General features: G+C 47.3%; 2 protein-coding genes across 3 annotated transcripts in view; one reads left to right on the top strand and one right to left on the bottom strand.

The window, feature by feature from the left end:
• The window catches only part of DOCK1 (dedicator of cytokinesis 1), a 513,605-nt gene that overhangs the window by 200,578 nt on the left and 286,494 nt on the right, over positions 1 to 26,533 (top strand). For both annotated transcript variants that reach the window (XM_039250757.1, XM_039250758.1), the window contains exons 26-27: positions 1,377 to 1,504; positions 3,439 to 3,534. In XM_039250757.1, coding sequence (XP_039106688.1) covers positions 1,377 to 1,504; positions 3,439 to 3,534 — 224 coding nt within the window. The remainder of the gene's footprint in view (positions 1 to 1,376; positions 1,505 to 3,438; positions 3,535 to 26,533) is intronic.
• Positions 13,286 to 26,533, bottom strand: part of INSYN2A (inhibitory synaptic factor 2A) — a 57,137-nt gene continuing 43,889 nt past the window's right edge. Inside the window, exon 4 of the mRNA XM_039250759.1 lies at positions 13,286 to 13,491. Coding sequence (XP_039106690.1) covers positions 13,308 to 13,491 — 184 coding nt within the window. The 3' untranslated portion in view covers positions 13,286 to 13,307. The remainder of the gene's footprint in view (positions 13,492 to 26,533) is intronic.

Genomic DNA, 26,533 nt, shown 5'->3' on the forward strand with positions numbered 1-26,533 from the left:
AGGACTTGGAGCATTTGTGTTTGGCTCTCCCTAATCTGCCGCCTTCCATCACCGAGCGCTGTGTCCAGCCTGCCTCCCGCTTTCTCTTGCTCAAGGCCCCTTTCAAACTCACCGCTGCAGCCAGAGGTCAGGGCTCTACTGTCTCCGGCCTGGACGACCGCAGTCGCTACCTGACGGTTTGTCTCTCTCCTGCCTCCCTCCGCTGCCCTACCCGTGCGCCACGCCACAGGGACTCTGGCCGTCTGATCCGATCCCGTCGCGCCCCGCTCCCCATCAGCACGTTGGTCTTCCCAACTTTCTTGACCTTACCCATCACGTGCACGCTGGTAACCAGCTGCCTGTCTGGACGTTTATTCTGTTCCTCGTGTCCCCACCCTGCAGCTGTGCATGTGTCTCTTGAATGTGTCACATGCCCCTGCCTGCCTGACTCTGCATCCAGGTCTCTCATTCCTTGATGGCCTGCCCCACGTGGGAAATTACCGTTCCCCTGGCCAGAAGGAGAAGGTCCTACTTCCTGAAGGAGGCCTTCCTGACTCTCATCTCCAAGTCACGCTTATGCCCTCTCTTCTTTCACTTCTCTCTCTTTCACTTGCTTGTGTGTTAACCCAAGGATCTGGGACACCAGAGAGAGGCCATGGCTCTTCACCTGTATCTCTGTCTTATGTCATAAAAGCGAGTACCTTGTCCTAAGCATCTAACCAAGCCCAAGTCTTCAAACTTAACCTTGTAGAAGTAAGTACCCTGTACCTCAGACCTGTGAGTAGCGAGTGCCATCGTGCCCATATTAGAGATGAGGAAACCGAGTCTCAGGGGTGACAGGACCTGCCCAAGGTGTCCCTGCCAGGAAGGGAGGAGAGCTTTAACTCAGACAGCCTCTCTCCAGAGTCTGAGCTCTTAGCTGCCCCCCTCGCAGACTGTCCCAGTGCAGGTGTGAGCCCAGTAGAAAGTTGCCCAGAGTGAGCAAAGATCAAGCAGGGAATTTAGTAAGTTTAGGCCTGGCCGAGCTCAGAAGCATTTAAACTTCAGCCCAGAAAACCAGTCAACACCCCAGCACGTGTGTGTTTAGATCCGTGTGCACACCATGGGATGTATGTGAAAATGCATCTATATATGTTTATGTGTTATGTGGTGTACATCTGCAAGGAGATACACCCGTAGATGTGTGCACGTGTGTTTGTGTATAAATTATTTCCATAGCAGTATAAACGGTTGCCTCGCATCCAGCCATCTGACCCGCTCCAGATGTCAGTTTCACATTTGGGAGGAAGTAAATGTGACATGCTGGAAACAGTGTAACATGCTACAAAAACAAGCCTCTAGCAAAGAGTTGCATTTTGAGGGTCTCCCGCTGACTGGCAGCCCCGTGTCCCCTGCAGACTGCAGAGAGATCCTGCTTCCCATGATGACGGATCAGCTCAAGTACCATCTGGAGAGACAGGAAGACCTGGAGGCCTGCTGTCAGCTGCTCAGCAACATTTTGGAGGTTTTGTACAGGAAGGACGTGGTGAGTAATGGCCCTGCTTGCTCTGCTGCCTCCGCAGACGTGGTGGGAGGTGGCCCCTTGCAATCTACCTGAGCCCCCGCCTCACAGCTCAAAGGCGCATCTGATTCATTTAATTTTACGGGTTAGCCTCCCTTCTCTCTGTTGGGTGGTACCCTTCAATTATTCTCACCTGTGCACGAAGTATCATAATAATGTAAAAACGTGTCTTCTTCCACGTTAAAATCTTTTTTTTATTTTTTTATTTACTTCCTGTGACTTATCAGGCTAATGCCTCGCAAGACTGATTTTGTTCCTTAAGGTCAGAAAATGACTTTGATGTTAAAACCTGGACGGGGCACCTGGGTGGCTCCATCGGTTAAGCATTTGACTTCGGCTCAGACCATGATTTCACGGTTCGTGAGTTGGAGTCCCGCGTCGGGCTCTGTGCTGACAGCTCAGAGCCTGGAGCTGCTTCGGATTCTGTGTCTCTCTGTCCCTCCTCTGCTCACAGTCTGTCTTTCTTTCAAAATAAATAAACACTTAAAAAAGAAGCTGGAAATGAGCAAATGGAGGTTATTATCTACATTCTTTTTTCTTAATTCTTATTTTAATAAAGTAATACATTGCACATAGTAGGTTGTTTTAAGTCATTGGTGTTTCCGAGAGTTCTGGGAAGAAGGGTTCTCTGCCTCTTTCCCCAGGTGCCTCAACCTACATGTCATTTCCTTCTATGCTTATTAGCTAGTCTTGTTCTTTTTAAATGGTATTTCTTTTCATATTTGTAAATCGTATGCTTTCTTCGTGGACCTTTTTGTTTTAAGTCAGAAGTTGGTATGAGCACATATGGAAAAGTCCAACCCTATGCCCTCCCCTCCCCAGCACACCCGCCACGCACAGTTGTGCACGCAGCGCACATGCGGAACTCGCCGACTCTCAGGCGTGTCTGCGGAGGCGCACAGTCCCCGTCCCTCCATAGGTGCCTCCAGAAGGAGACAGACGAGCCAGGTTTTTAAGGTCAGCAGAGCCTAGTCCTTGCTCTCTCCTACGTGACCTCTGGCCACCTTCCTAGTCAACACACACACGTACGTGTCCTGCCCACTTCCTGCGGGAGCTCATTCTCGTGGAGCCTGGTTAGTGGCTTTGGAGAAAGAGATCAGATTGAATCACTCCATAGCAAGAGTGGCTACATCAGCTCTTCCAGGGGAATTGCCTTGAAATTTCAATTGAATTGAAAAGTTCTAGAATCCTTAATCAAGTGGCCAGCCTCTAGTGCCCCATTCCAGGGCCTTCCCTTTTCTTAAATAGGAGAAGGGTAGGAGTGAAGGGTGTGTATGGATGGCCCAGCCTCAAAGGAGGTTCCTGCCCTGGCCTCTGTGTGAGCATCTAGAGAACATATTTAAACAAGTTCCAAGTTCATGAAGAAGTTCATCCCATCATGCCAAGTTCATCCCATCACACACCAAATAACAGAGCACGTTTTCCCTGAAGGGAAAATCTGTGCCACTTGGGTTTTAGAGAGTGTGCTAAAATAAACACATTGTATTCCAAGTACCTGTTGCCCAGGTTATTTGGACTTGACACTGGGAACAATCTATGGTAGTTATCTGACTGCTCTCCACTTACCAGTGGCCAAGTGTCTCAGCAAACTAATTGGTGGGCTAATCAGGGATCATAAACAGTATATTGTTAAAGCAGATTTGCTTTTATTTTTAAGGTTTGTGTAAATTCAATTACTATGATTATATAACAAATTATCATTAATGGACTATAATTAATAAGATGCGTTGTGTTTTCTTTGTGAAGGCTTTTGCCTTTGACAAGGGCCATTCTTCATCTTGTTAAGGGTTATAATTGATTTACTCTTTACAGGGTAAATGGATTCAGTGACAACTGCCTAGGCTTGCATGTTAATGACTGTCTTAGGTGTCAGTTCTCACTGGTGTGTCTTCCTCCAGGGGCCAACTCAGAGGCACGTCCAGATCATCATGGAGAAGCTTCTGCGGACTGTGAACCGAACCGTCATCTCCATGGGGCGGGATTCGGAACTCATTGTAAGTGCCCCGTGGTGAACGCTTGGGCCCCTTCCCAGGCGTGTCACTCACTCTCAACCCCGAAAATCCATCTGGTCCTTTTCCGGCTGCCTTTTGAAAGTAAGCTTATTTTACTTCAGCAGAGAAGCCTTTATTTACAGTCTGATATATAATATGTGCTGATTTCCCATGATTCTAGAAGCAGGTGTCAAAGTTGAAGGGTCACCGAAACTGACATTTTAGAGATAGAAGCATTTGATTCCAGTTACTCGTTATTTACTTCTAGCCAAGGATATGGATTTTCTTCTCAGTTCTTACTCTACTGGAAGTTTCTTTCTACGTATTTACATTTAAGATGCCGTTAATAAAATTTTATGAAGGACCTTAAAAAGTAAATGAGGTGCTCCAACCCGGCGATTTTATTGTCTGCTCTGATATATTGTAGATGCTCTTCTTCTACACATGACTGAGGCTCGCAGTGCTATGATTTTTGTTCAAGAAAGTTTTAACAATAATTTAGAGAGTTTTTTAAATTTTATATTATGGGGCTTTTTCTCCCTCCATGCTTACAACCCTCCCTCACTACCATTATTCTTAAGTTTGGTTTCTTAAGCAAAAGATGTCCACATAGGTCCCATTTATTTTCTTTCATTTCTAGTACACGTTACCATTTTACCAAGTTTAGTGGGTGGCATTTCAAAAATGATAATAACTTTTCAAATCCAGGAACACAGCATCCAGTTAGGGGTTTTGCAGGTAACCAGACTGGAGGCATTGCCCTTTCTTGTGTCACCAGAGTTCTCTCTGCGTGTCCGGGGAGGGGGACGAGGAAGGCGTCTTACCTGCCTCTTCGGGCAGCGAAGCCAGAACGCAGAGAGCTCTGGACCTGTTCTGGGATCCCTGGATGGCACCAGCAAAGGATGCGGTTTCGGGTCAGGGCACACGTGGGTAGCACAGACGTGGGGCGATTGCCTGAGTCAGTTTCCATCAGTGAGACAGCCTAGCTTCAGAGGTTCAGCACGTGTCATGTTCAGAGTTTCCTTTTCAAGGTATTGACTGATCCCATGGATGAAGTAGGAAATAAAATATTTCATGTATGTCGGCTTTATTTGCAGTGGACTTTTCCATTACTCTGTAGTAGATGTTTGTCTCCCTTATCACGTTCTTTTCTGTACTCTTAACACCTTTGTGTAGGTGGGTGGAGACTGAGCCCCACGGAGTACGATGTGGGGTGACTCCAGGGTCCCCCCCGCAGGCTGGTGCTCCCGTCTTCTTGCGGTTGTGCCATGGGTGTCTTTGGAACGTTCTCAGGAAGCGGGACTCTGAGGGGCCCTGAAGCAGGATGGGTCTAGTGCGGCCTGAAGCTGAATCAAGTTTGGTGCCGTTTTCCCAAGATGACCCATATTGGAATGGGCGGGAGAACAGAGGCAGGGGTAGCAAGATGGCACCGTGGGGCTCCAGGATGAGTGATAGGCACTGGCGACGGGCAGACGGGCGAGATGGCCAGCGAAGGGGCCGGTGAGCAGAGGAGGTAGTTCTGTCTAGGGTTAGGGGCCTGACCCCAGCAGGGTGTTCATTTGGCTTATGGCCTGCTGGCAGGCAGTTAGCCTGGGGTGAGGAGGGTAAGGAGGGACTCATATAAGTTTGGACAGTGCTTGGGATATGGAGACTGTGAGGCGTGCTCAGTCGACGGATCTAGTGAAGACAGGACAGAGGCCGTGGCATGTGGCTTCTTCTCCCAGACCATGTGGACCCGATGCCTTTGGGGGAGTTCTCACCTCAGCCACGATACTCCTTGTGGTGGTCGTGACCGCGGCATGTTACTGAGCACTTACAGTAAAACCTTGATTTGCGAGCATAGTTTGTTCTGGAAACACGCTTGTAATCCAAAGCACTCGTGTATCAGAGCAAGTTTCAAGAACCGTTGGCTCAGTTGCGGTTGTGTGATGTCTGGTGTCATGTCCTGCTCGTATTACCAGACGTCACTCGTTTACCAAGTTAAAATTTATTAGGGACGTTTGCCCGTCTTGTGGAGCACTCACGGAAAGTTATTTGCAGTCCAGAGCTTTACTGTGTTTCTCTGCCAGCCACTGTGTAATTAGTGGGGAGATTCTCACTCACTCCTCAGCTTCCCTGTGCATGTGCGACTGCAGGAAACTCCCTGCTGGGCCACGGGGAACGGTTCTAGATCCCGCGGCTGACCTGGCAGCTATGATTTGGCGCCCTGGTTTGGTGCCAAATCCTTCTTGTCTCTCTGTAAAATTGGTACTCATGGCGCTGACCTCAGTGGTGGCATCACAGGGGACTTCGAGTTGCTTCTAGGTCTTCATCTTGGTTTGGGGGCTGCTGTCCAGAGGAGCAAGTGCCTTTCCATCTAGCACCTTTCAGTCATTTCTTTGGGCCAAATGCTAAGATCTCCTGGAGGTTGGAGGGAAGGTTGGGTGCCTCTTTCCTGAAGGATGTGCGGAACCTGTGTGTCCTGAGGAACTCTTGAGTGTTCCTTAGGAAGAGCCCATGCATGTTCTGAGGAGGGCGTGTGACAGGGAGGACCTGTGCCCGGTCTTACCCAGCTGGGGTCGTGTCTTTGCTGAGCACTGAGCAGGAGTTCAAGACACCGTCTGGGAATGGCGATGCAGGGCAAACCACCCATGTCCAGGCCCGTTCCCCACTGTCCCACTTTCTCCTACAGAAGTGTCTAGAAGCAGGAGTGCCTGGGGTGGCTCAGTCAGTTAAGGCTCCGACTTTGGCTCAGGTCATGATCTCACAGTCTGTGGGTTGGAGCCCCACATCAGGCTCTGTGCTGACGGCTTAGAGCCTGGAGCCTGTTTCAGATTCTGTCTCCCTCTCTCTGCCCCTCCCTGACTTGCTCTCTGTCTCTGTCTCTCAAAAATAATAAATAGACATTAAAAAAAAAAAAAAAAAGAAGTCTCTAGAAGCAGGAAGGGGATTTAGGTCCTAAGCTGACTCATCCCAATTCCAACATGTTCAGTATCTATCAAAGGATCCAGAGATACCTTTTGTAAAACCAACTAGGCTGTGAGGGAAAGATTCTCAAAAGAAAAAATGGATTCTGAATAAGCTGTAATTACCTGGTGAGCGACAACAGCATTGAGATGTTTTCATGAAGGACGTTGACCTTTTAAAATGAGTTGCTGAGAAGGATCCTTTTTTTAATATTTCTTTTTGAGAGAGAGAGTGAGCAAGCGAGGAGGGACTGGGGGGAGGGTGGACAGAGGATCTCAGGCAGGCTCTATGGTGACATTAGAGAGCCTGACGTGGGGCTCTAACTCACAAACCATGAGATCGTGACCTGAGCCAAAGTTGGATGCTCAACCGACTGAGCCACCCAGGCGCCCTAGAAGGCTCATTAAGTCATCTAGGAACTGTGAGCCCTTGTGCTGTCCCCAGAGGGGGAGACAGAAACACTGCCCTGCTCAGTGAGCCTGACCTTGCTTTTCTGATTTGCACAGATGTAGATTTATGCATTAGCTTCTTAATGTCCCTCTTGTTGCTCTGTGAATTTAGATTAGAGGAAGATCTGGGGGGAAAATGTCCCCGACAAGGGGTCCAGGAAACGTCACCAGTGGACCTTCCAGAGAAGGAGAGCAGACAGTGGTCTCCAGACCTGTTGTGGGTCTGTAACCTTCCACCATAACACACACTTGAGCCTTGTGCACTTGCCACTCGGGTTTGCATGACTGGAATGGAAACGGTGCAACTATGAATCAGCTTAAAGATTCTAAGTGATCACTGGAAATGGACTTAAAAATTAAAGTGATTTAAACAGTGTTGAATAGTTGTGCTTCACGTCATGATTTATTTCACAGTATCGTCAACAGTAATACCAAGAATGTGGGCTCTTTTCCTGTCAGAGTGTTATTAGTTGGGGATGCTGTTGCAGGCTGACCATTTTCCCGACTATTTCTGTGTGGACTTGAGAAATTCAGAGCTCCCCATTTAACTGCATAAGCAGAGACATAACAGCGTGGGCCTTTTCTCTGGGTCTCTGGTGTTTTCTCAACACTGCACAAGTGATTGGGTATCATTTGTTTTATACCTTACAGCATCCGATGTGAAAAGGGGTTTTGGAATGTATCTCACACAAAGGATAAAAACGTGCCCTGATCCTAAGTGTCATACTTTTTTAACAAATAAAATTGCATCTGGCGAGTGTCAAATTATAGATCTTATGGATGCCGGAAACAGGCCCCATAAGGCTTGTAGTCACCATGCCGCAGAAGGAGATGCCATTTTACCTTTATTCTAATCTGGTCTGTCACCGTAGAATAATTTTTTTTTTTAGCACTTATTTATTTTTGAGAGAGAGAGAGAGAGAGAGAGAGCAAGTAGGGAAGGGGCAGAGGGAGAGAGAGAGACAAAGGATCTGAAGTGGGCTCTGTGCTGACAGCAGAGAGCCCAATGATGGGCTTGAACTCATGAACTTTCAGATCATGACCTGAGCAGAAGTCAGACGCTCAACTCACTGAGCCCCCCAGGCGCCCCTGATTCTGTGGAATAATTGAATGAAGTGCTTAGTTTTATAGTGTCTGATTTCAGATTTATTTTTCTCTTCCTGGTTGGAAGTTTCCGGGGCCCCTGGTGTCAGGCGGTGTTCTTAGTCACGGTATGTGGTTGGGAGCAGGTTCTGAGCCATGCTGGGTGTGGTGCTCTCATCTCGTGGGCAGGTGGCATGGGCAGCCTTCTGGGGGGTGACCTGCTGCCCTGTCCCCTCCCTGCATACACGTGTGGCCCTGCTGGAATAAACACGCGTACACAAAGCCGGGGTGAGGGAAGGGCAGGTGGCGTGCCTGCTCCAGTGCTTCTAGAACCTGCTCCTGCTCCCATGTGATGAGATTTACATTCTATTAACGGGCCTTTAAAAATGTAATCGAGAGAGGACTTTGAAGGATTTGTCTGTGGCCTGGATACCCACCCGAAGACTGGGAATCCCTCATTCGCTAAAATGAAAACGCGCCTCTTGTAAGAACAGATTCCCTTGGAAAATTCGTCAGCTAGGCTCAGGAAAGGGAAGGAGCCTGCCTCCATCGTCTGCTTGCTCCTTTGACCGGCTCGGCTGCCAACTCACTGCGCTCAGGTGAGCAAGGTCTCCCGTCTCCACGCTGAGTGCCAGCCCCGGGGACGCTGATGGCGCGGGTGCATTGCTGGCCTCACTGGTGGGGGAGGTGTTGGTAGAACCCAGGGCTTTGTCTGAGCTGACCTGCTTCTTCACTTGGAAAAGAGAGGAATAGAACTGGCCTGCCTGCGAAGAGAGCCCTTTGACCAAGACTTCTGACCAAATACTGGTGCTGAGATGTGCCATGTGTCCATGCTCGAACATTCGTTTTTGCAATGTTTGTTCTAATGGAGTTGTCGTGCGAATGTGCTCTGTGAAAAATTCTATTCTTCACCTTCATTTGCAAAAGGAGGCAACAACATTATAAAAAATTCAGATGGACAGTGTCTGGCTCTTTTATATGAGTGTCATAAAAATGGTCTCTGACTGTATGTTTGCAAATAAATCTACTTAAAAGACCAGTGGCTTCCAGAAAAGCACAGCCCGATGTGCTTTCGTGTGTGAGCTGCGACAACTTAACATATACTCGTTTTCATTCGGTATCAGTATAGGAATTCTTCCTGTGTTTCGCCCCTTTCTAGTATTGTTTCGAGGCTGGTCACTGCCTGGATGTAGGAGGAGATAAACACCATATCACTGCGTGGGTAAACTATGCTATGGTGTTGCATATGCGCACTAAACCACGACAGTGTCCTAAGTCAATTACCAGCTACTTACGAGGGAGTACGCTGCTTTCACACGACCTTCTCGTCTACCAGAAGATATGCTGCAGTTCTGGCGTGATGAGTGAACACCAGCTCACAACATGGGACTCTCTTTCTGACTCCTGTAGCTCCTCCAGTAAAGAAATTGGTTGCGCGCCTATCTCGTGCCACATGTGCTGGTGACAGAGGTTTTCTAGATCAAAGAGGATATATTAGTATGGAAACCAGCTGCTGTGATCTTTAGGTGACAGCGTGGCAACGAGGCTGCCTTGCTTTGTAATCAAGTCAATAGTAGCTGATAAAAATGCTGTAAGAGTCGGTTCCCCCGCGTTGGGCTTTATAGACGCTCCGCGCTGTTACAGGTGGTGTGGGACGGAGGCCGTCATGACCTGGTTCTCGTTGGGTTGTTCTTGCTGTCTTCTACGAAGGGCACAAAGCAGGCACTTGGTTTCAGTGGTGTGCGGTCTGAGTCGTCATCCGGGGCTGTGTACCTCAGCCCCGCCTACGACCCTACCGGAGGGAGAATGGCTTTGCAGGGCACGCTCAGGGTTGCTTCTGAGATTGGAGGCAGCCTGGTGCTGGGTCATGAACTCAGCATTTACGCCCCATCTCAGGTCTCCATGGCAACGGACACCTCGGTAACCCCATGGAAGAGTGGGAAGCTCCTGCTCACTTCTCCTCCCTTCCCAAGTTAGAAAGGTTTCCCCACTCCTTGATTTCCTCCCCGTTGACACTCTGCTGGGGTGGGGGGAGGGCCTGCAATCCAAGGAGCAGATGCAAAGGCCCTGGGACCTCTCCTTGGAGGCCAGTCACACGCCAGTCACTCTGAAAGTACCCACGAGGCAGGACATCCTTTGCTGCATCTACTTGTTTGTCACAGGGGACCTCTGGGCAACACCAGCAGGTGACCCCAAATGGTTAAAGAGCGTGTATCTCCCCAGGTGCCCCGGGCTGGTGCCTACACACGTGTGCGGGTCCCCCCCATCCTTTCTCTTCCCTGGCAAGTGTGTGAGGGCAGGGGGGCCTCCGTGTCCGCCCACAGGGGACCTGCCATCCTGGCTCTTGGAGACAACGGGGGCGGGGGCCTCTCCCTTGGGTCTCTGCCGGCGGGGTGACCTGCATCTCTCGCCGACCGACCCCCAGAGAAGAAAAGAAGGAGGTGGCCGATCCCCCGAGACTGTGCCCTGCTTGGCGGCCCATGTGGAGAGAAACTGTCCCCAGGGCAGTATTGTAGGACTTGGCAGGGAAGCACTGACGAGTTCACTGGTCTCTCTGAGGCGCTTTAATTAAAATTAGACAAGAGTTAGCTACGTCCTGCCCGGAGGCGCTTTGTGCCCTTAAACCGTCTTCCTGTTCTCCCCGCAGCTGAAGCCCCTGCCCGAGTCCGTGGTCTGGAAAGCTCCATCCAAGCTACATTTCAGCCCTGCCCCCTCCCAGCCAGGCGGGGGGAATCCACCCCCGCCTGCCCACTGTCTGCTCCCCTGACGACCAGAGGAGGTTTCGCGCAGCCCCATCACGCTTCCTTTGTTAGGAGCTTCATAGATCACTTCTATTTTCCCAAATTATTGAGACCCGGAAATGAGTGGAGCAGCCACACAAAACATTACCTTTTGATTTTTTTTTATTTAAAAGTTAATAAAGAACTTAATGACAAGTATAATAATTTAATCTATACGTAATGCCGCGTGTACATCTACATATGAGGGAACACTGTACTTTTTACCTTGTTTTGTATCAAAGTTTTTAATTAAATCTTTCTAAGAGAAGACTCAGTATCTGTTAGTGACACATTGCAATTAAACTATGAAATGATTTTGAAAATATTTGTTTCTCTTCTGAAGATAGTTTTATTTTTAAATAGGATTAGCTTATCTTCAGTTTCCTTTTTGACTCTGAAAATTTTAATTTTTTTATTTACCTTTACCGCTTTCTAACAGTGATGTTATACTGTTTACTAGGAGGCCTTCTTGTTGAGATGGACTTATAGCACTCATCAGAAAGCCACTAACACCCTTATTTCAATTCACTGAGATAATCGGGATTCTTAAAACACAGGGGGCTATCACTTGTTGCAAACGTTTTTATAACTTTAGTTAAAAACAGTAGAAAATACATGAAACACATTTTTTTTTTTAATTTTGCCTACACGAAACAATTGCACTTCCTTCATGGCATCAGGTCAACGTGGCTGTCCATTTCCTTGCACAGAAATATTTCTCCATTCTGTTTACTGGTATTCAACGATTTCTATCCTCACATAGTGTTTCCACGAAAGATGCGTGTTTTTTTAAAGCATACACCTGCAGCGGAGTGTGAGCAACCCCCAAAGAATGCTTACATGACACACGCTTCGTTTTTATCGAGTCCAGGTCTGATCGCTGATCACTAGGTCCTTGTAGAATCGAAATGCTTAGAACTAAAATAGATTTGTTGTTGAGTCAGGAGGAAAACGCACAGCAAGGAATCGCTCCAGTGAGAAATGCAGGTAGAGACCCTCCTAGCAAGGGTCGCCACTTTGTTTCTGGCATCTAATCCATGAGGCGTGCGTGTCAGCACTAGATTAGATGTGAACCTTTCGGACAGAAACTTGAAGACTAGGTTTTCTTGTATGTTCACACAACTATTCAAAATTTAAGTTGTACAAAAAAAGGCAAAATGAGATCCCTACTTCCTATTGTGAAAAGCAGAAAATTGATAGACCAAGTCCTTCACAGACTAGGGGCTTTTGATTTCTATAAAAAAGATACTTGCAAAGGTGCAAAATAATGAGTGAAAAAATAAAGGAACTAAGATTTATATTGCAATGTATAATCAAAAGAGAACTCTTAAGTGTCACTGTTTATTTAAAAAATACCTAAAAACATTTGATTCACAGCTTTCCCTAGGTATGTCATTTAGTACAACTGACTAGTAAGCTCAATGGAGGTGGACGCTAAGTGTGTTTGTTCAGCTGCTAAACTAAAGACGCAATTCTCTTTGAGATAGTCAGGTCTTCCACACTCGTTACAGAGCAAAACCAGTTGTATCAAACGTCTGGCTACGCTTTTGGTGATGAACAGTATCTCAGAGACTGATCCACAGAAACGCCTGTTCTCAGGTGGCAGAGAACACCCCTGATTTCTTGGTGACTGTACTATCCACTGTGTGTCTTTACGTGTGTCTTCAGATTCTTGCCAGAATTTATCATTTGGCCTTTGGGTACCCAAAGATTAAAAATGAGATCTAAGAAAGCTTATGTCCAATAGCTCTGACCCTGTCAACTGCAGTGATTAAAGGCATGTCCTGACTTTGGGGGGACTCCTGGCTGCTGGCCATTTGGAAAATGAGCAGTAAACATGTCACAGGGCTGGAGATGAAGGGAATGTGGAGTTTGAGGTGTCAATGTGACACTGAGACATGGTCACTTGGCTTAGCGCTACAGCACATGAAGGCAAATATACATATAGTCACATTTGAGAGATTATTTATGGTCTCCGACCACTTGAAAAAATTGTGCTTTCTCCGGAATTTGATGTGCTGAAAATTGCACTCGCCCCCTGCTTATTTGCAAAATTAAACATAAAAATGAAGTCCTTTGCAAACATAAGGCTTGCTTTTTCTTCTCATTATTAAAAAAAAAAGAACGAAGGAAAGAAAGAAAGGCTTGAAAATAATTATGAGTTTAGCTGTGTACAGAGTGACAGCCAGTCGTTTCGCAGGCTGATGACGTAATACTTGCCGATCTGGGGTGGGGGCATTGAATTGTTTTTACTTATCCCCTTTGACTACATAAACTTCATTTCAGAGTTTACCTCCCATATCCGCGAACTGCAAAGAGCAGCTGCAAGGTGTGACGTTTACAACCTTGCTTCTGTTAATTATCTGTTGGTACAAAAGGCCTTTTTGGTAAGCAGGGTGGGAAGTGGGCGGTGCCGAGCCAGCCAAGGCTCACTCCATCCTATTCGTTTTGGAAAAGGATTTACTTAACTCCAGTGGGTTTTAAAGACGGCCTTTAGGGACTCCAAACACCATGAGTTTTAAAGAAACCAGAGTTTCCATCTTCCATGCTTTTTAGATTCGGGTTTGGATTTTTGCTTGGGAGTTGCGGAGTAGGGCTCCTGAGCGTAAGGCGAAGGTGCGACCTGAGTTTCCTCAAAAGGATGGAGTTTCCTCAGAACTGGCTGGAGCTTGTCTTCTTGCTGCTTAAAGTCCAGCTCCACACTGGGAAGAAGAGAGAGGGGAGAATTTAGTGCTTGATCCTTCCTATATAAAGATCCTCCTATTTGACAGCAAATACGGTGCCATCCTATGGGGGGTAATGTTCATTGGTGTTATGTGTATCATGTGATTTTCTGGCTCGGTAGGAAGCAGTCGGCTGTGATCTACTGTAGCTCTGTGTCACTGTGAACTATTTCAGATAGGTTCATTTTCTTTGAAAATCACTTACTTGCTTTCGATGTGAGTCTTTGAAGTTTTATTAAGGTACTCCGTTGGTGTCAGCGTAGGTAATGTGTTTGTTGAAATGAAAAAGATGACTTCTGAATAACCCTTTTCTGGGCCATAGACTGCACACATGTGCATCATGGAAGAGATAGATAAACAAAAGTAAGAGTGTTTGGGGGGCCATCCTGGCACATACAGAACAGGGGCCTGAAGGCCTTGGGCCTGTGTACCTTTTCATAAGATTAAAGAAATCCATGGATCGCACCTCAAACATGAAATGACCCTGGCTCGTTGTCTCCTTGCAAAACCGTGTCCCCTCCCAGACTGGTGAGAGCCACAGTATCCAGCCTCGGGGAAAAGAGTGTGTTTATGGGGTCGATGCCATTAAGTGTTACTCACTTGTGATCAAAGACAGTTTTCAGCAAGAACATGGTGTTGGGTGACAATAACCCCAAACTGTAATTATGTTGCTGAAGCCAAAGCAACACGTAGCCATGTGGAGGGGCCTTGGGCAGTGGTGATGTTTGTGTCACAATGAAAGGATTGAAGGCGATCTTTTCTTATGAAATTTCTCCACAAGACTCTGCAGCCTGCATGGAGTCCGAGCTTCCCATGGCTTTGGAAAGCCTATTGTTGACCCCCTACCCCCACTAGCTAATTTCTAGAGGACTCCCTTGGCCTTTGGGATAGGATGCCCTGGTCCACACTTTTCTGTGGTGGTCTCAGTAGTGAGGAGCCTTGTCTCCCTTCTCTCCGCCCCTGACCCCTGATTATTGGCACGTGGGCACCAGCCTCTAGAGAATTACGCTCTGTGCTCCTTCAGGTCTGGTTTGGATGCTGACTAAATATCAGTAGATTTCAGTAAAGGCTCCACGATGATGATAATCCATGAGCTCATGACACCGTATATCCATTGGAGCCATAAACCATTTATAAACACGAAATCCTGTTGATTTAGAGAACCATTAATCCTAGCCAAATTTTGACGTTTTGGAAAGACAAAACGGCAAAGCTGTATTATCTGCAGTTTCAAAAACAAGTTTAAGACCATCTTGTGGGCCATTTTATGTTTTAAACCCACCGCTCCATTTTTCTATTCATCAAAGACTATCCCTAGTACTACTGGAAAAATTAAAAATATCATCAGAGAAGTTTATGGCTAGTTAATAACCCCTGCTCCCAATGCAAGAATTATTCCCACCCCCCGCCCCCCATTTCAAAGGACCTTTTTGAGTTATGGTGCAGTGTATAGGAAGGAGAAGGGAAGCTTGTGAACTTGTGCCTTGCTAATCTAGAACATGTAATCATGGAGGTACGGTCCCTCTTAAGGGCAGTTGTGGGAAGTGCAAATGTGCTGTGGTCGGGAGAACAGGCCCGGTATCCCTCCTGGTCCTGCTATTGCTGCGGGGGCCATGCTGGCTTCGACAGGTCCCCGCTCCCGTGCCCCCTGGTTTCAGTGTCTTTTCCTTCAAGGAGTGTAATAATCATTGCCCTGACAGTCTCACTGCCTTAGGGTAAGGATTTCCCTCCCACCAAAGAGAAGTCAGTGAAAAAGTTTCCTAAGCTCTAAGCTGCAATTCAGATACTATTTAATCCTTATTCTCTGTTGATCTCTAATTTCATAATGGGAACGAGAGCCAGCAGTGATAAAGATAGCTACTAAAGAATTCTTCGGCTTGGACCTTTAGCAAGGAAAACAAGGACCTTGTAATTGAGTTTGTGAGATGCCGTGGTATCCGACGTGGTATGTTAGGTACAAAAGGGTAATTTTATCAGGCGCTTGGTTCCTACTGAAAGCGTGCTCTCCAGATCATAACCACTTCAACAGTCCCAGATAGGTTTTGAGTTATTAGATGGGCAGGCGGGTGCCAGCATTTCCTAGGCCGACAGTACAGTTCTGGGTACCTCTAATTATTGAATTCCCATTAAGCAGCTACATTGGGAATCCTGTTATTAACCAATTTATCACACCGCGGAACCATGTAATCACAGAGTAATCTAATCTGAGTTCTTGTTAACAAAATGACTCGACTCTAACTGTCGAGTTGATTCCTGTTTGCCCTCCCCCATCACTGAGAAGCTGCCCTCAGGAGCAGGAGCTGGAGCAGGCTTCTGTATGGAGGGAGTGTGTATAGCCATGGATGCCCCCTGGGAAAGCCTGCGGTGAGGCCAGCAGTGACCTTGAGCCATGCCCTGCCTCCACACCGTGTCACGCATGCGTGGCAGTGCATCTGCTATGGAACGGTGTTCCCTGGCTATCAGACATATGATGTGTAGTACCGTGTACACTGTGGTCCCCTGGGGGCCTTTCGTCATTGTGGAAGGAACACACCAAGTCACTGGGTTGATCGGAGGCAGACAACGGGCTAGAGAGGGCAGTGTCTGAAGGTCAGTCAGCTGGCCCACTCTGGCTGGCACAGGGCAGGGCTCCCTTTAATCTTAGCCAAATGGTCAGAGAGAAACAGCACCTGCTGTCCTGTCTAGAGCAGAGGACTTGGACAGAAGCCACCAGTGGCCATCGGGCACTTGGACTCTGCACACAGACCCCATCCCTGCAAGTTAGCCAGTTGCCCAGTGCCTGGGGGGAGGCCGTGCCCTGAGCGACAGTAGGTGTGGGGATGGGGCCCTGCGGCTGCCTGGCAGACCCCGTGGTGCGGGTGTGGTCACCGCTGCTGACGACACTACTGTCTTTGTGACTCTTACTGTCTCCCCGCCTGGTGCTGGCATAGCCGGCCATCCCCTGCCCCCCCAGGTCCACATCACCTCCTCATTCTCCAGCCGCCTCTGACACAGCCCCTCCCGCCGCTCTTCTTTGCTCCTTCTCTGCCCTCACTGTGAATAATTATTTGTTTTCATACCATTTCACCTTTCTCCCCTAAATGCACGTGCAGGGACTGGGGGACTGTGGTCCCATCCCGTTCCCAGCACCCGCAGCAGGGCCTGGATCACTGTAGTTGACTACTTAGTATTTACTGACTTAATGAAATGAGCACAGAGCCTTAGAAGATAGAGTCACCTTGACTTTAGTCCCAGCTGCCCCGGGCTGCTCGGGTGGAGTCAGTGCTGTGGCCCATGCCCTGTGCCCCCCTCTCCTCCCACGCCGAGCCCACTGCTCACTGCAGGCAAACGGGGCTTCTCCCGGAGGCACCGCCGTGGAGCCCACTCCGGCTGGTATCTGCCCTGCCTCCATTCTATCAGAACTTCATCAAAGAAGACGGGGAAATGTCTTCTGCAACACACACAAGGATCTTTTTGGAGCTTGGTCCCCACACTTTCAGACCCTACTTCTCTTTTTCTGGAAGAGTCTGCAGTAAGATCTTGGAAAGGATGGACGGAGTCAGCAGGTGATCTTGAGTGACAGCTGTCTCAGTGCTCTGCTCAGGGGAACTCAGGATTGGCACTTCACTCTTCCCGTGGGCTGGAGGAAGGCCTGGGCCCCAGGTGGAGGTGCGGGTGGTGTCTCCACCTTGTCAAGGGTGATCGGCCTCGACTGTGCAGTTTGGTCCTGCTTCCCCAAGGTGGTTCCAGCTCAGAGACTTACCCCTGGTGGAACGAGCAGGTGGGAATGTTTGTGTTCCACGTCTGGGCGGTAGACATCGTGGTCCAGGTCCGTGGACTCTGCTGGGGGTTTCCGCCACTTCCTGAACCCTCCGGGGTCTGTGTGCCCAGCAGCACACCTGAGGCAGGAGGCTACTGGGATTGCCACGCATCTCCCGCAGGCAGGAGCAGCTGCGCTGTCACAGGCAGATGTAGGTCCTGGAGAATGCTGTTTGTCAGGATAAGCAGTGTGGAAAAAGTCCTGACTCTTGAGTTTTAAGAGCATGAACGTGAAGGGGCTGCGGCCAGGCCAGCCCTACCTCTGCTAGGTGTTCTCTCCTTTCATGCTTGAGCAGGATCCAGACTGCAGATTGTGCTGGGTAAGACAGAGGGCCCGGAAGTCCCGGGCTGAGTCCAAGACATCAGTCCCCAGGAGCTGCAGTTATTTACCTTGACGTCTCTCTGTTCCCTGCCTGCTTCCCCTCCTCCGGTCAGACCACTGGTTGTGTTGAGAACTCCATGTGAATAGAATCCCACAACAGTGCATGCCTTAACAAAGCCATGTGCCCTACTCGCCGTGACCCACTGTGATAAATGATTAAAGCAGCAGCCTGTAGTGTCAATTTCTTTGGTTAATCTTTTAAAAATGCAAGTTTTGGGGCACCTGGGTGGCTCAGTTGGTTAAGCGTCTGACATCGGCTCAGGTCATGATCTCGTGGTTTGTGAGTTTAAGCCCCGCGTCAGGCTCTGTGCTGACAGCTCAGAGCCTGGACCCTGCTTCAGATTCTGTGGCTCCTTTTCTCTCTGCCCTCCCCTGCTCGTGTTCTGTCTCTCACTCTCTCTCTCAAAATAAATAAACATTAATTAAAAAAAAAATGCAAGTTTTAAGTATAGGGGCTTTTCTTTAAAATTATTATTCTGTACGTTTCCAAAGAAATAAAATTGTGTCCTAAATCAGACTGCTCCATCAGCTGGCATCCAAGCTTTGTTTTCTTCCTGGAGACTCTGCTAGGCTTTGTAGTAACACCTCTCCCTCCAACTCCCTGTGCAGAGGAGTGTGGTTGTAACTTCTCCACTCAGTGCTCTGCTTGTCTGATGCTCCTATAAATACTTGGACCTCACCACAGTTCCTTTAGCATGCTGTCGCCAACTTGAATTAATTTAAGGGGAACGTAGTTAAAACATCCCTTTCTTCAGTCCTCTGTGTGGAGTTGAAAGCGAGTTTGGCTCCCAAGCACTTGTGTTTTCCGGAATTGAGGAAAACCTGAAATCTCGGATTTCTCCAGCCTCAGCAATGTCGGCGGGCTCCATAGACTGAAGAGCAGAAGTGTCTGTTTTTAATTCTCCCTGAATTAGATTGCAGAGTCCTCCTGGCGCTATCTGTGGCTCTGACTGACTCATGCTCTGCCACTGTGGGTTAAATAAATCATCTCACCTTTGGGGACCTCAGCTTGCTGGGTTGTGAAACGGTGGTGGACATGCACTCTTCCACCATGTGAAGTTCCGTGGCACATCGTCGAGTACAAAGAAACACAACACATCAGGGTATGTGCTGACCCTTGCTGTGTAGATCTGAATGGGACAGACCATGTTTTCCAAAGTGCAATGCTTTATGTATGTAGCTAGAATCTGTAGAGCTCCATATCAGCACCATGGACAACTCCGGTGTTGTTAAGAGGGAGTCCAAGGTTAGGCTCTGAGTTTTCAGACTGGCTGTCTCCCTTGCCAGCTGGGAGAATTTAGGGAGTCTCTTCCTTCTGGGCCTTGGTTTCTGTCCATGACCCTGGCCACACCTCCAGGTTGTTGAAGAACCAGGACCTCAAATAGCCATTGTACTCTCCCCAAATATCTGGGGGGGCATCATATATCCAGCATGTCCAAAATCAAATCTTTCCTCCACCCTACTGCCTCGTCCTTTCAAACATAGTCTACACCCAGCATTCATCCAGGTGGCCAAAGGCACACACCTTGGCATCAAGCTCCACTAGTTCTTTCTGCTTGATCCCACCAGCGGGATCAGTGGATTTGCCCTCAGCAGGCTCCAGCGCCCTTCCTCTTGGGCCCACCTCCACTACCCTTGTCGAGGCCTTTAGAAATTTTCCCTCTGACCGTTGAAACTGCCAAGCAGTAGGCTTGCTTTCTCTTTTCTGCTTCCTCTCTGTCTCCCTTCTATCTCTACTTCTTCTCACCGCTCTTCCTCTTTCCCCTTCCTCTCTCCCTTTCTTCCCCCTCTTTCTCTCTCACCTTCCCCCTTCTCTCCCTCCTCCCTCTCCCCTCCCTCTCTCCCCTACTCCCCTACTCTGTCTCTCTCCTCTCCCTAACCAATTCCTAGCTAACTTCCAGAGTCACCTTTGGAAATCCTGAAACTCCTTGGCAAAGTTCTGCTTATCCTTCAGCCCAGCTACATGACACCTCTTCTTTCTGTGGAATTTCCAGAATAACCACATCTGCCCACCCTCCTTCCTGTCCAAACTTGTCTGGAACAAGTTGCCCCTCAGGCATCGTTGTCTCCGCATTTTTACTAGAGCATGTCCATCTCATGTTGGATTGTAGCTGCTTTTTCCTCATGACTTTGAACTCATTGAGGGACAGACCCTATTTAATTCCTCTTATGTCTGAGACACATTTAGTACAGTGTCAGGCTCAGAACAAGCTTGGTTACTGAATTTAAATAAACTAATGAACTGAACACAGATCTCCTCATGTCCGACCTCTGCAGAATAGTACTCTTCTGTTTTTATTTTACATTTATAACATCATTAAAATGAATATACGTATACAAAATATGCCTCTGTGTTGTATACCTATGTTATCTGTGGGTCTCATGGCAATAGTTTCAAATATTAGTAATTTGTATTACCAGCTTTAAACATAGAAATGATTTATCATAATTTTGGATCCTTCTCTCACCATTTTTTCACATAGTAGGTGCATAAGCCAAATTATAGAATCACTGCAAAATGTAAAATACCAGAAGTAGAGGAGTATTCAATAATATTAATCCCTAAACTATAAGATCTGCCCCCCTTTCCTGGTATGCTACAGCAAGGAAATGATGACAGTTATAAAACTAAAAACACTAGTCTGTTATCCTAGCTATAATGATACTATGATAGCCCAAGTTATTGTTAGACATTGACTTTTCTAAGTGGTTCATTATCCTGACCATACTGGACAATAGTCCCCTCCTTGCTGCTTGGCTAAGCTCTGTCCTCAATCTCCATCTTAGTTATGACTTCCTCTGGAGTACAAATTCCGGTCTTGCACCCAGGTCTCATCAAAGTGCCCAGATTTATGGGCCAACCAGATGCACCAGGATCAAGGAACCATGTTTTAGCCTCTCATAAATTGTACCCCAGAGAGGTCAAATTGTAAAAAGACTCAAGCCCTATTGATAACCTCTACTCATAATAATTTCTCAAGGAAGAAAGGGACCAGATCACTAATGAGACTGTTGGATGTATATTAAACAAGTCTTACCCCACACACCTGGCAAGCCACAAAGATCATACATTGTAATCACAAGGGAACAGTAATGTAGCCTGCCAACATGCTGCTGTCGCTGGCCTCAATGAAGAGTGTGTTTTTGTCATTGGGCAGGAAGTGCATTGTACCTTCAGTTAAAAGAAGACATTCAACCCCCCAGAACTGGTTATAGTGAGTCTGGCAGGTGCCGGGGGGGGAACACCATGTTAGGGGACCAGAGTGAGGTTGGCCATTACCTTGGCCATCACCTCATCTGCTCTTGTCATTTTGAAGCTGAGCACTTGTCTGCCTGGAGAGACAAATGACTTCCTGGGGTCATGGTGCTGGAGGTAGTGTACAAAGCATCCTGACGGCCCTGAACCACCAACCCAGGGCTTGAATTCTAGAGGCTTCACGGAGCTCTCTCTCTTTTCAGATCTGAGCTGAGGAATGCCATCTGCACTGATAGGAAGTAATGACAGTCTTATCACACAGACCGAAAAACCATTAGCTCCTTGTACGTGTCCTCTTGTGTCACTGGTGGCCATCTAAACCCCGGGCTCCCCACTGTACCTCCAGGGATGCTATGTGTAAGAGAGGAGCTCTTTCAGAATGACTCATGGGAGGGGAGAGTCAGCTGTGTGGCCCTAGCCACCACTGTCTTCTCTCGTCATCATGTTTCCCGTGGGATTTAAAAGGATCTAACTCAGGGCATTGTGGTAGGGACCCAATCCTACATCGACCCCCTAGAAAATCTCAATATTAATATAAAAATGAATTATATCTATTTTCTCATGATATTGACAGTGCAACTCCCCCCAGCAATTTTGGATATTAGTGAGTGCCTCCTTGACTCTTCCCTTTGGGCATAACCATTGTGAGGGTTTTAAGGGGAGAGTTATCAATATAATCAGCCTTCCTCTGCTGAGTACATTTTAACTGATTGCTTTAGAAACAGTACTTTGAGATCAGTAATCAGTTTTCAGTTTTCCAGCATCTACTCCAGTATCAGAGTTGCATGTTAGAATTAAGGTATTACTAAATATTACAAAAACCTAAATCCCTATATATTGGGTGAGGGGGAGAAATCATATACTTCTAAAATTCTGATAGAATAGAGAACACCTGCATTATTGGCTTTGAGAATTTTCAGGGAGAATTCTGAGGTCCGTTAAATCTTTTTTTTCCCTGACTTTTAATTTACTCTATTAAAAAAATACTTCCTTATGCCTGAATCACACTGTGTAAGGTATTATCCAGGGACCTCTTTCTGTCATCTTCCTCCCAGCCCATCATTCACTGTAAATACTAAGAACAGAGCGCTAAATATATTAGACAAAAGGCTAATTTCCTCCACATCAGTTCATGTTGTTAAAGAACTGAATCTACACCAAGTGGCGGTAATTAGAGCAGGACTGGAAAGAGCACTTCCACTAAGAGATAATCACTAAATGACAAAGGCTGTAGAGATTCCACTCCAAGTGGGCTCTGGACAGGCTCGATTTGGCACCATTTCTGCATACAAATGCAATTACCTCTCTTAACAATAAGACTTCATTAGTTATGAAGCTTTCTGTGCTGGTGGCTGTCCCGATCATGCGTCACCCTCACCAGCCCTTTGCACTTTGTGTGCCACACCAGAATCAGTAAAATCTCTGTGCACAATCTTATCTAGAAACTCCGCATCATCCTATGTAGTGTTCTTATTGGTGATGCTATGAAATACCAAGGATGATTTGAGAAAATGCCGCCCATTATTCTGTAAGCATCTCCTTTGATCTCACGGAAGGGTAACCTACTCCTCTTTCCTGAAATCCTCCAGTCATTTTGGAAAAGAACGTGCAGAATTTGGGAACTTGATGAGCAGAGATTGAGAGGTTCTAGAAAGTTCCCAGCTGCTGTATAGATGAGTGTGCACGTGCAGTGAGGCATCCCCTTCCATCCTTGGGGAAGCTCTGGCTGTTTCTCTCCCTAGTTCCTGCTGGTTGTTCCTGACTCTCCAGCCAGCGGGGCAGGGTCTAGAGCACACATCTGAACCCCCCTCAACATGGTGTCCTTCTAAGATGATCCTACCTCCTCCGAGTCAGCCCCCTCCCAAGTGGAACATCCCAGCTTCCTTCAGCTCCTTATCTTTCTTCCTTGTATCTGTGGCAGAAGGAGATTCCCTTTTGTCAGAGTTCTGTTGTTGCAGAGTCTTGCTGCAGGGGGTGTGCATGGGGTTATCTTCCACCAGATTAGACTCCTTTCCATCTCCCAGTGACTGGGGTGAAGCCTGTCGTTTCCTAGAGTCCCGTGGAAATGCTTGCTGAAGAAATGCATATAAGCATCAAATGGAAAGGGCTTGGGTATTTTATCAAAATGGTTGTCTTAAATCCTACCCATGCTTGACCATCAAGGGACCATATTATATGATAAAGTTAGGACACAGACAACATGACATCATGCAAGATCCCTCTGTAGGTGGTGTTGAAAACAAAGCAGACCCACAGCATTCCTATCCGTCCACATTCCTGCTTCCCCTGACTGTTCCCCCACATCATTAATGTCCCCGGACGCCAGCTATGTGGTGGCCTTGATGTATGGAAATGGAGCAGGTGTGGGCAGTATCTTCCTAGAGGGTACAGTGGCCTCAGGTCTTGCAACTAATGGTAGGGCTTCTAACACTTACAAGAAAAATTAAATTCTGGTAACGATTCTATGTAATGAATCTGAATGAGCATCATTATTACCTTTTGAATCTTGCTTTCATTCGCCAAAGCCTTTGAATTGAGTTTGGCACATGCTACTTTCATAAGCATGTACAAATTTGAATTCGAGCCATTTTGTTGTGGTATTATTTTATAAATTAGCCACCTCAGTGAGGAAGGGGAATGGTGTATTTCATTGTTCCTTCCTGAAACACAATCCGAACAAAAGGCGAATCATCAGTAGCGTGACTCAGCAGAGTTGACTGACTAGAGAATTACCAAGATAGGCCGGGTACAAAGGACTTTGAACTGCTTTTGAGCAAAGATTGTATTAGTAATTTATCTCTAAAACATTCTCTGAAATAATTACAGCATATTGTGACAGGAACTACGGATGATGCGCCAGAAAAGTTTTACTAAAGAAAACTGAAATCTGGATCTCTCTTAATCTTTGTTCATGCTGAGATGGTCTTTAATTAGAATTTCACAGTTGGCCCAGATCACAATCCAGGGATGTCATTTTAGGAAACCGTGTAATCATGTCAACCAACCACCTCCAAATTCCCAGGTATGGGAAATCTTACTTTTGATGTTTGGGGTTTCGGTGGATTAGAGTGAGCAGGGCAATCGATCCACTGCACAGGAATGGAGGTTCGGCTCTGCATAGATCGATTTGCCGATGCAGGAAGGGACATTCCTCAGTTGAGAAATGCTTTGTGACTGTCCACACTTTTCCTTCCACTTATACTTTCTGTGGACACTCAGACTCACTGCTGCAGTAAAGCACTTGTAAATCCCTGACTCAATGAGCTTTCAGAGCTGGAAGGGACCTACCTGATCCCTTCATGCTGTCCCACGTGTTGTAGGGATTTATTGGACACCGCACGCAAGAGAGAGAGTCGGGGTTCAGCCCCAGCCTCTGGGGTGCCCGGGGCCTGAGCAGCAGGCCGTAGCAGGCTCCTGTTGCCAACCTTTGGCTTCTGGTCCTGGCATCTTTCTTTCCCTGAAATGGCTTCAGGACCTTTTGTCCTTTTGATGTTTCTTCCAAGTCCTGTATATTTCCACGACAGACTTATTTTTTACAGAGAAATATGTACCACTGCTCATGGCAAAGGTACACATTTATTACAGGACCGTCTTGCTAAAACTACAGACAGCCAGGTCTTGAACACGGCACCCTTTGCGTCTCCCTGGGCCAACTGTTACTGGAAACACAGCAGATTCTTATGCCGCTCAGAGAGGGTAATTGGGTTTCAAGTGTAAATGTAAGACAGGCGGGGTCAAATTCATTGACCTCCAGGGCTCTCTGCCTGCCGGTGAACAGGTATGACAGATTACAACGTGTGGATATGGCAGCAGCGATGACCCCTTCTCTTCTGCCAGTTCTGGGATAACCACAGCGCTTTGGCATTTAAAAAATTCTTGATTTTGAAACTCCTTTAACTTGCTCAATCTCGAGGTGCTCTAGGCATCCCATGGGGAAAGGCCAAGAAGAGTGGCCAAGATGGTGGTATGGGGACTCCTAGGAATATTCCCAAAGTCTAGGATCCGAGAGCTTGGAACCACCTGCAAGGACCTTGGCCTTGAGCTAACTTGCCCCTTGGTGACAGGACCCTCTCTCTATAGAGCAGTGTGCAGGAATTGAAGGACTGGTTTGCAAGGTTCCTTGGTGAGAGGAAATGACTTAAATCCTGAAGCTTGTGAAATCTGGACACCCTCTCTGGCTCACTTTGGGCCTCTACTTCTGGGGTGCTGTGGCTGCCCAGGTTTGGTGCTGCAGGGTCCCCCAAACCGGTGCTTTCTGCTGCAAAAGGACTGATGAGTTCTGAATCCTGTTCTACCAAAGGAACCTCTATTCTTCATGAAGCATTTGACATTTGAGGTAATAGGGCTGACTGAAAACTGAGAAATCACCTGGCTGATTTACCCCTTCTCCCCTTTCTTTTTGACCAGAGGGAACCCTGTGATAGGGAAGTGATGAATCTAGGTGTATCAACAACTGTCAGTGATCAGGGCAGACTCAGAGAGATGGAAGTCTTCCAAGAAGACTTCTCCCCTTCCAAGAAGACCAATATCTCCTCCATCCTGTTATATTAGCTTTTGGTATTCAGATAATGTGATGGAAGTCCCCTTACCAGCTGCCCGGGATTAACCACCCATGTAGTTCCCCGTGACATAACTGATTCCCACATGGGCCGACGCTCCTGGTGAACAGCCTTTTCTGTTCTTATTCTGCAGCTCTTTGCTCACCAAGAGGATGTTGTGTTTGGATCTGTGTATGCCATTTGTGCCCATCATTGAAATGATGTGATTTATTTGAATGTTACATAAACCAACGTACTAGAACTTAGTCAAGAGAGAATTATTTCTGTGAGTTAGATGCTTTGGACAGAGGAGGCTGTTACCAAATATCAAGTGTGAAAAAGGTAGGGGCACGTCAGGATCTAGAAGCTTTCTGAAGTCAGATTCTCTCACAAGGTGGTTCATGGAACCATGGAATCCCTTGGAACTCTAGTGGGGTGCCCGCATTCGCAGAAAACATCTGGGCCGCCTCTCAAAAGACTGGCATAACTTTACACCAAGTAAATACAAGAGCACCATTTATAGGATTCAGATTAAATTAACAGGGTAAGCGTATGGTTTCCCTTTTGACTGTTTTTTCAGTGAAGTGACCAGAAGTGAGCTTGCACTCAGAAAACTCTGGTCCAGTGTCAATAACCAGTGTACAGATTTTTTGTTGACATATAGCCTTGTGCAAGTTAGTAACTGTTACCTTTTAATGACTTCTCACGTAAAGGGACAGGAGAGCTGGGACCATGACTTGAGGAACTGTGTGTGTGTTCAGCATGTCAGTGATACCAGGGTCCTCATTTTGGATTCCTGGCTGGACGGCTGACTCTGAGTCCAGCTGAAGTGTTGCCGTTAGGCCTTCTAGAGTAGCTTCTTTGTGAAGCACAAGCTTGGGGGCTGGGGAATTGTCCTCCTGAAGGAGAGATTTTAAAATACTTTCCTGAACTAGAGATCTAAAATTCCCGATTTTCTGCTCCCAAGGATGGTTGGCTCATTTAGAGAGAGGCCTGGTGGGGGGGTTGCGTGGTTCCCCCATGCACCTGGCAGAGATGCACACCCCC

The sequence above is a fragment of the Hyaena hyaena genome, unplaced genomic scaffold (genome assembly GCF_003009895.1).
Source record: "Hyaena hyaena isolate Hyena2069 unplaced genomic scaffold, ASM300989v1 scaffold_380, whole genome shotgun sequence".
Taxonomy (NCBI): Eukaryota; Metazoa; Chordata; class Mammalia; order Carnivora; family Hyaenidae; genus Hyaena; species Hyaena hyaena.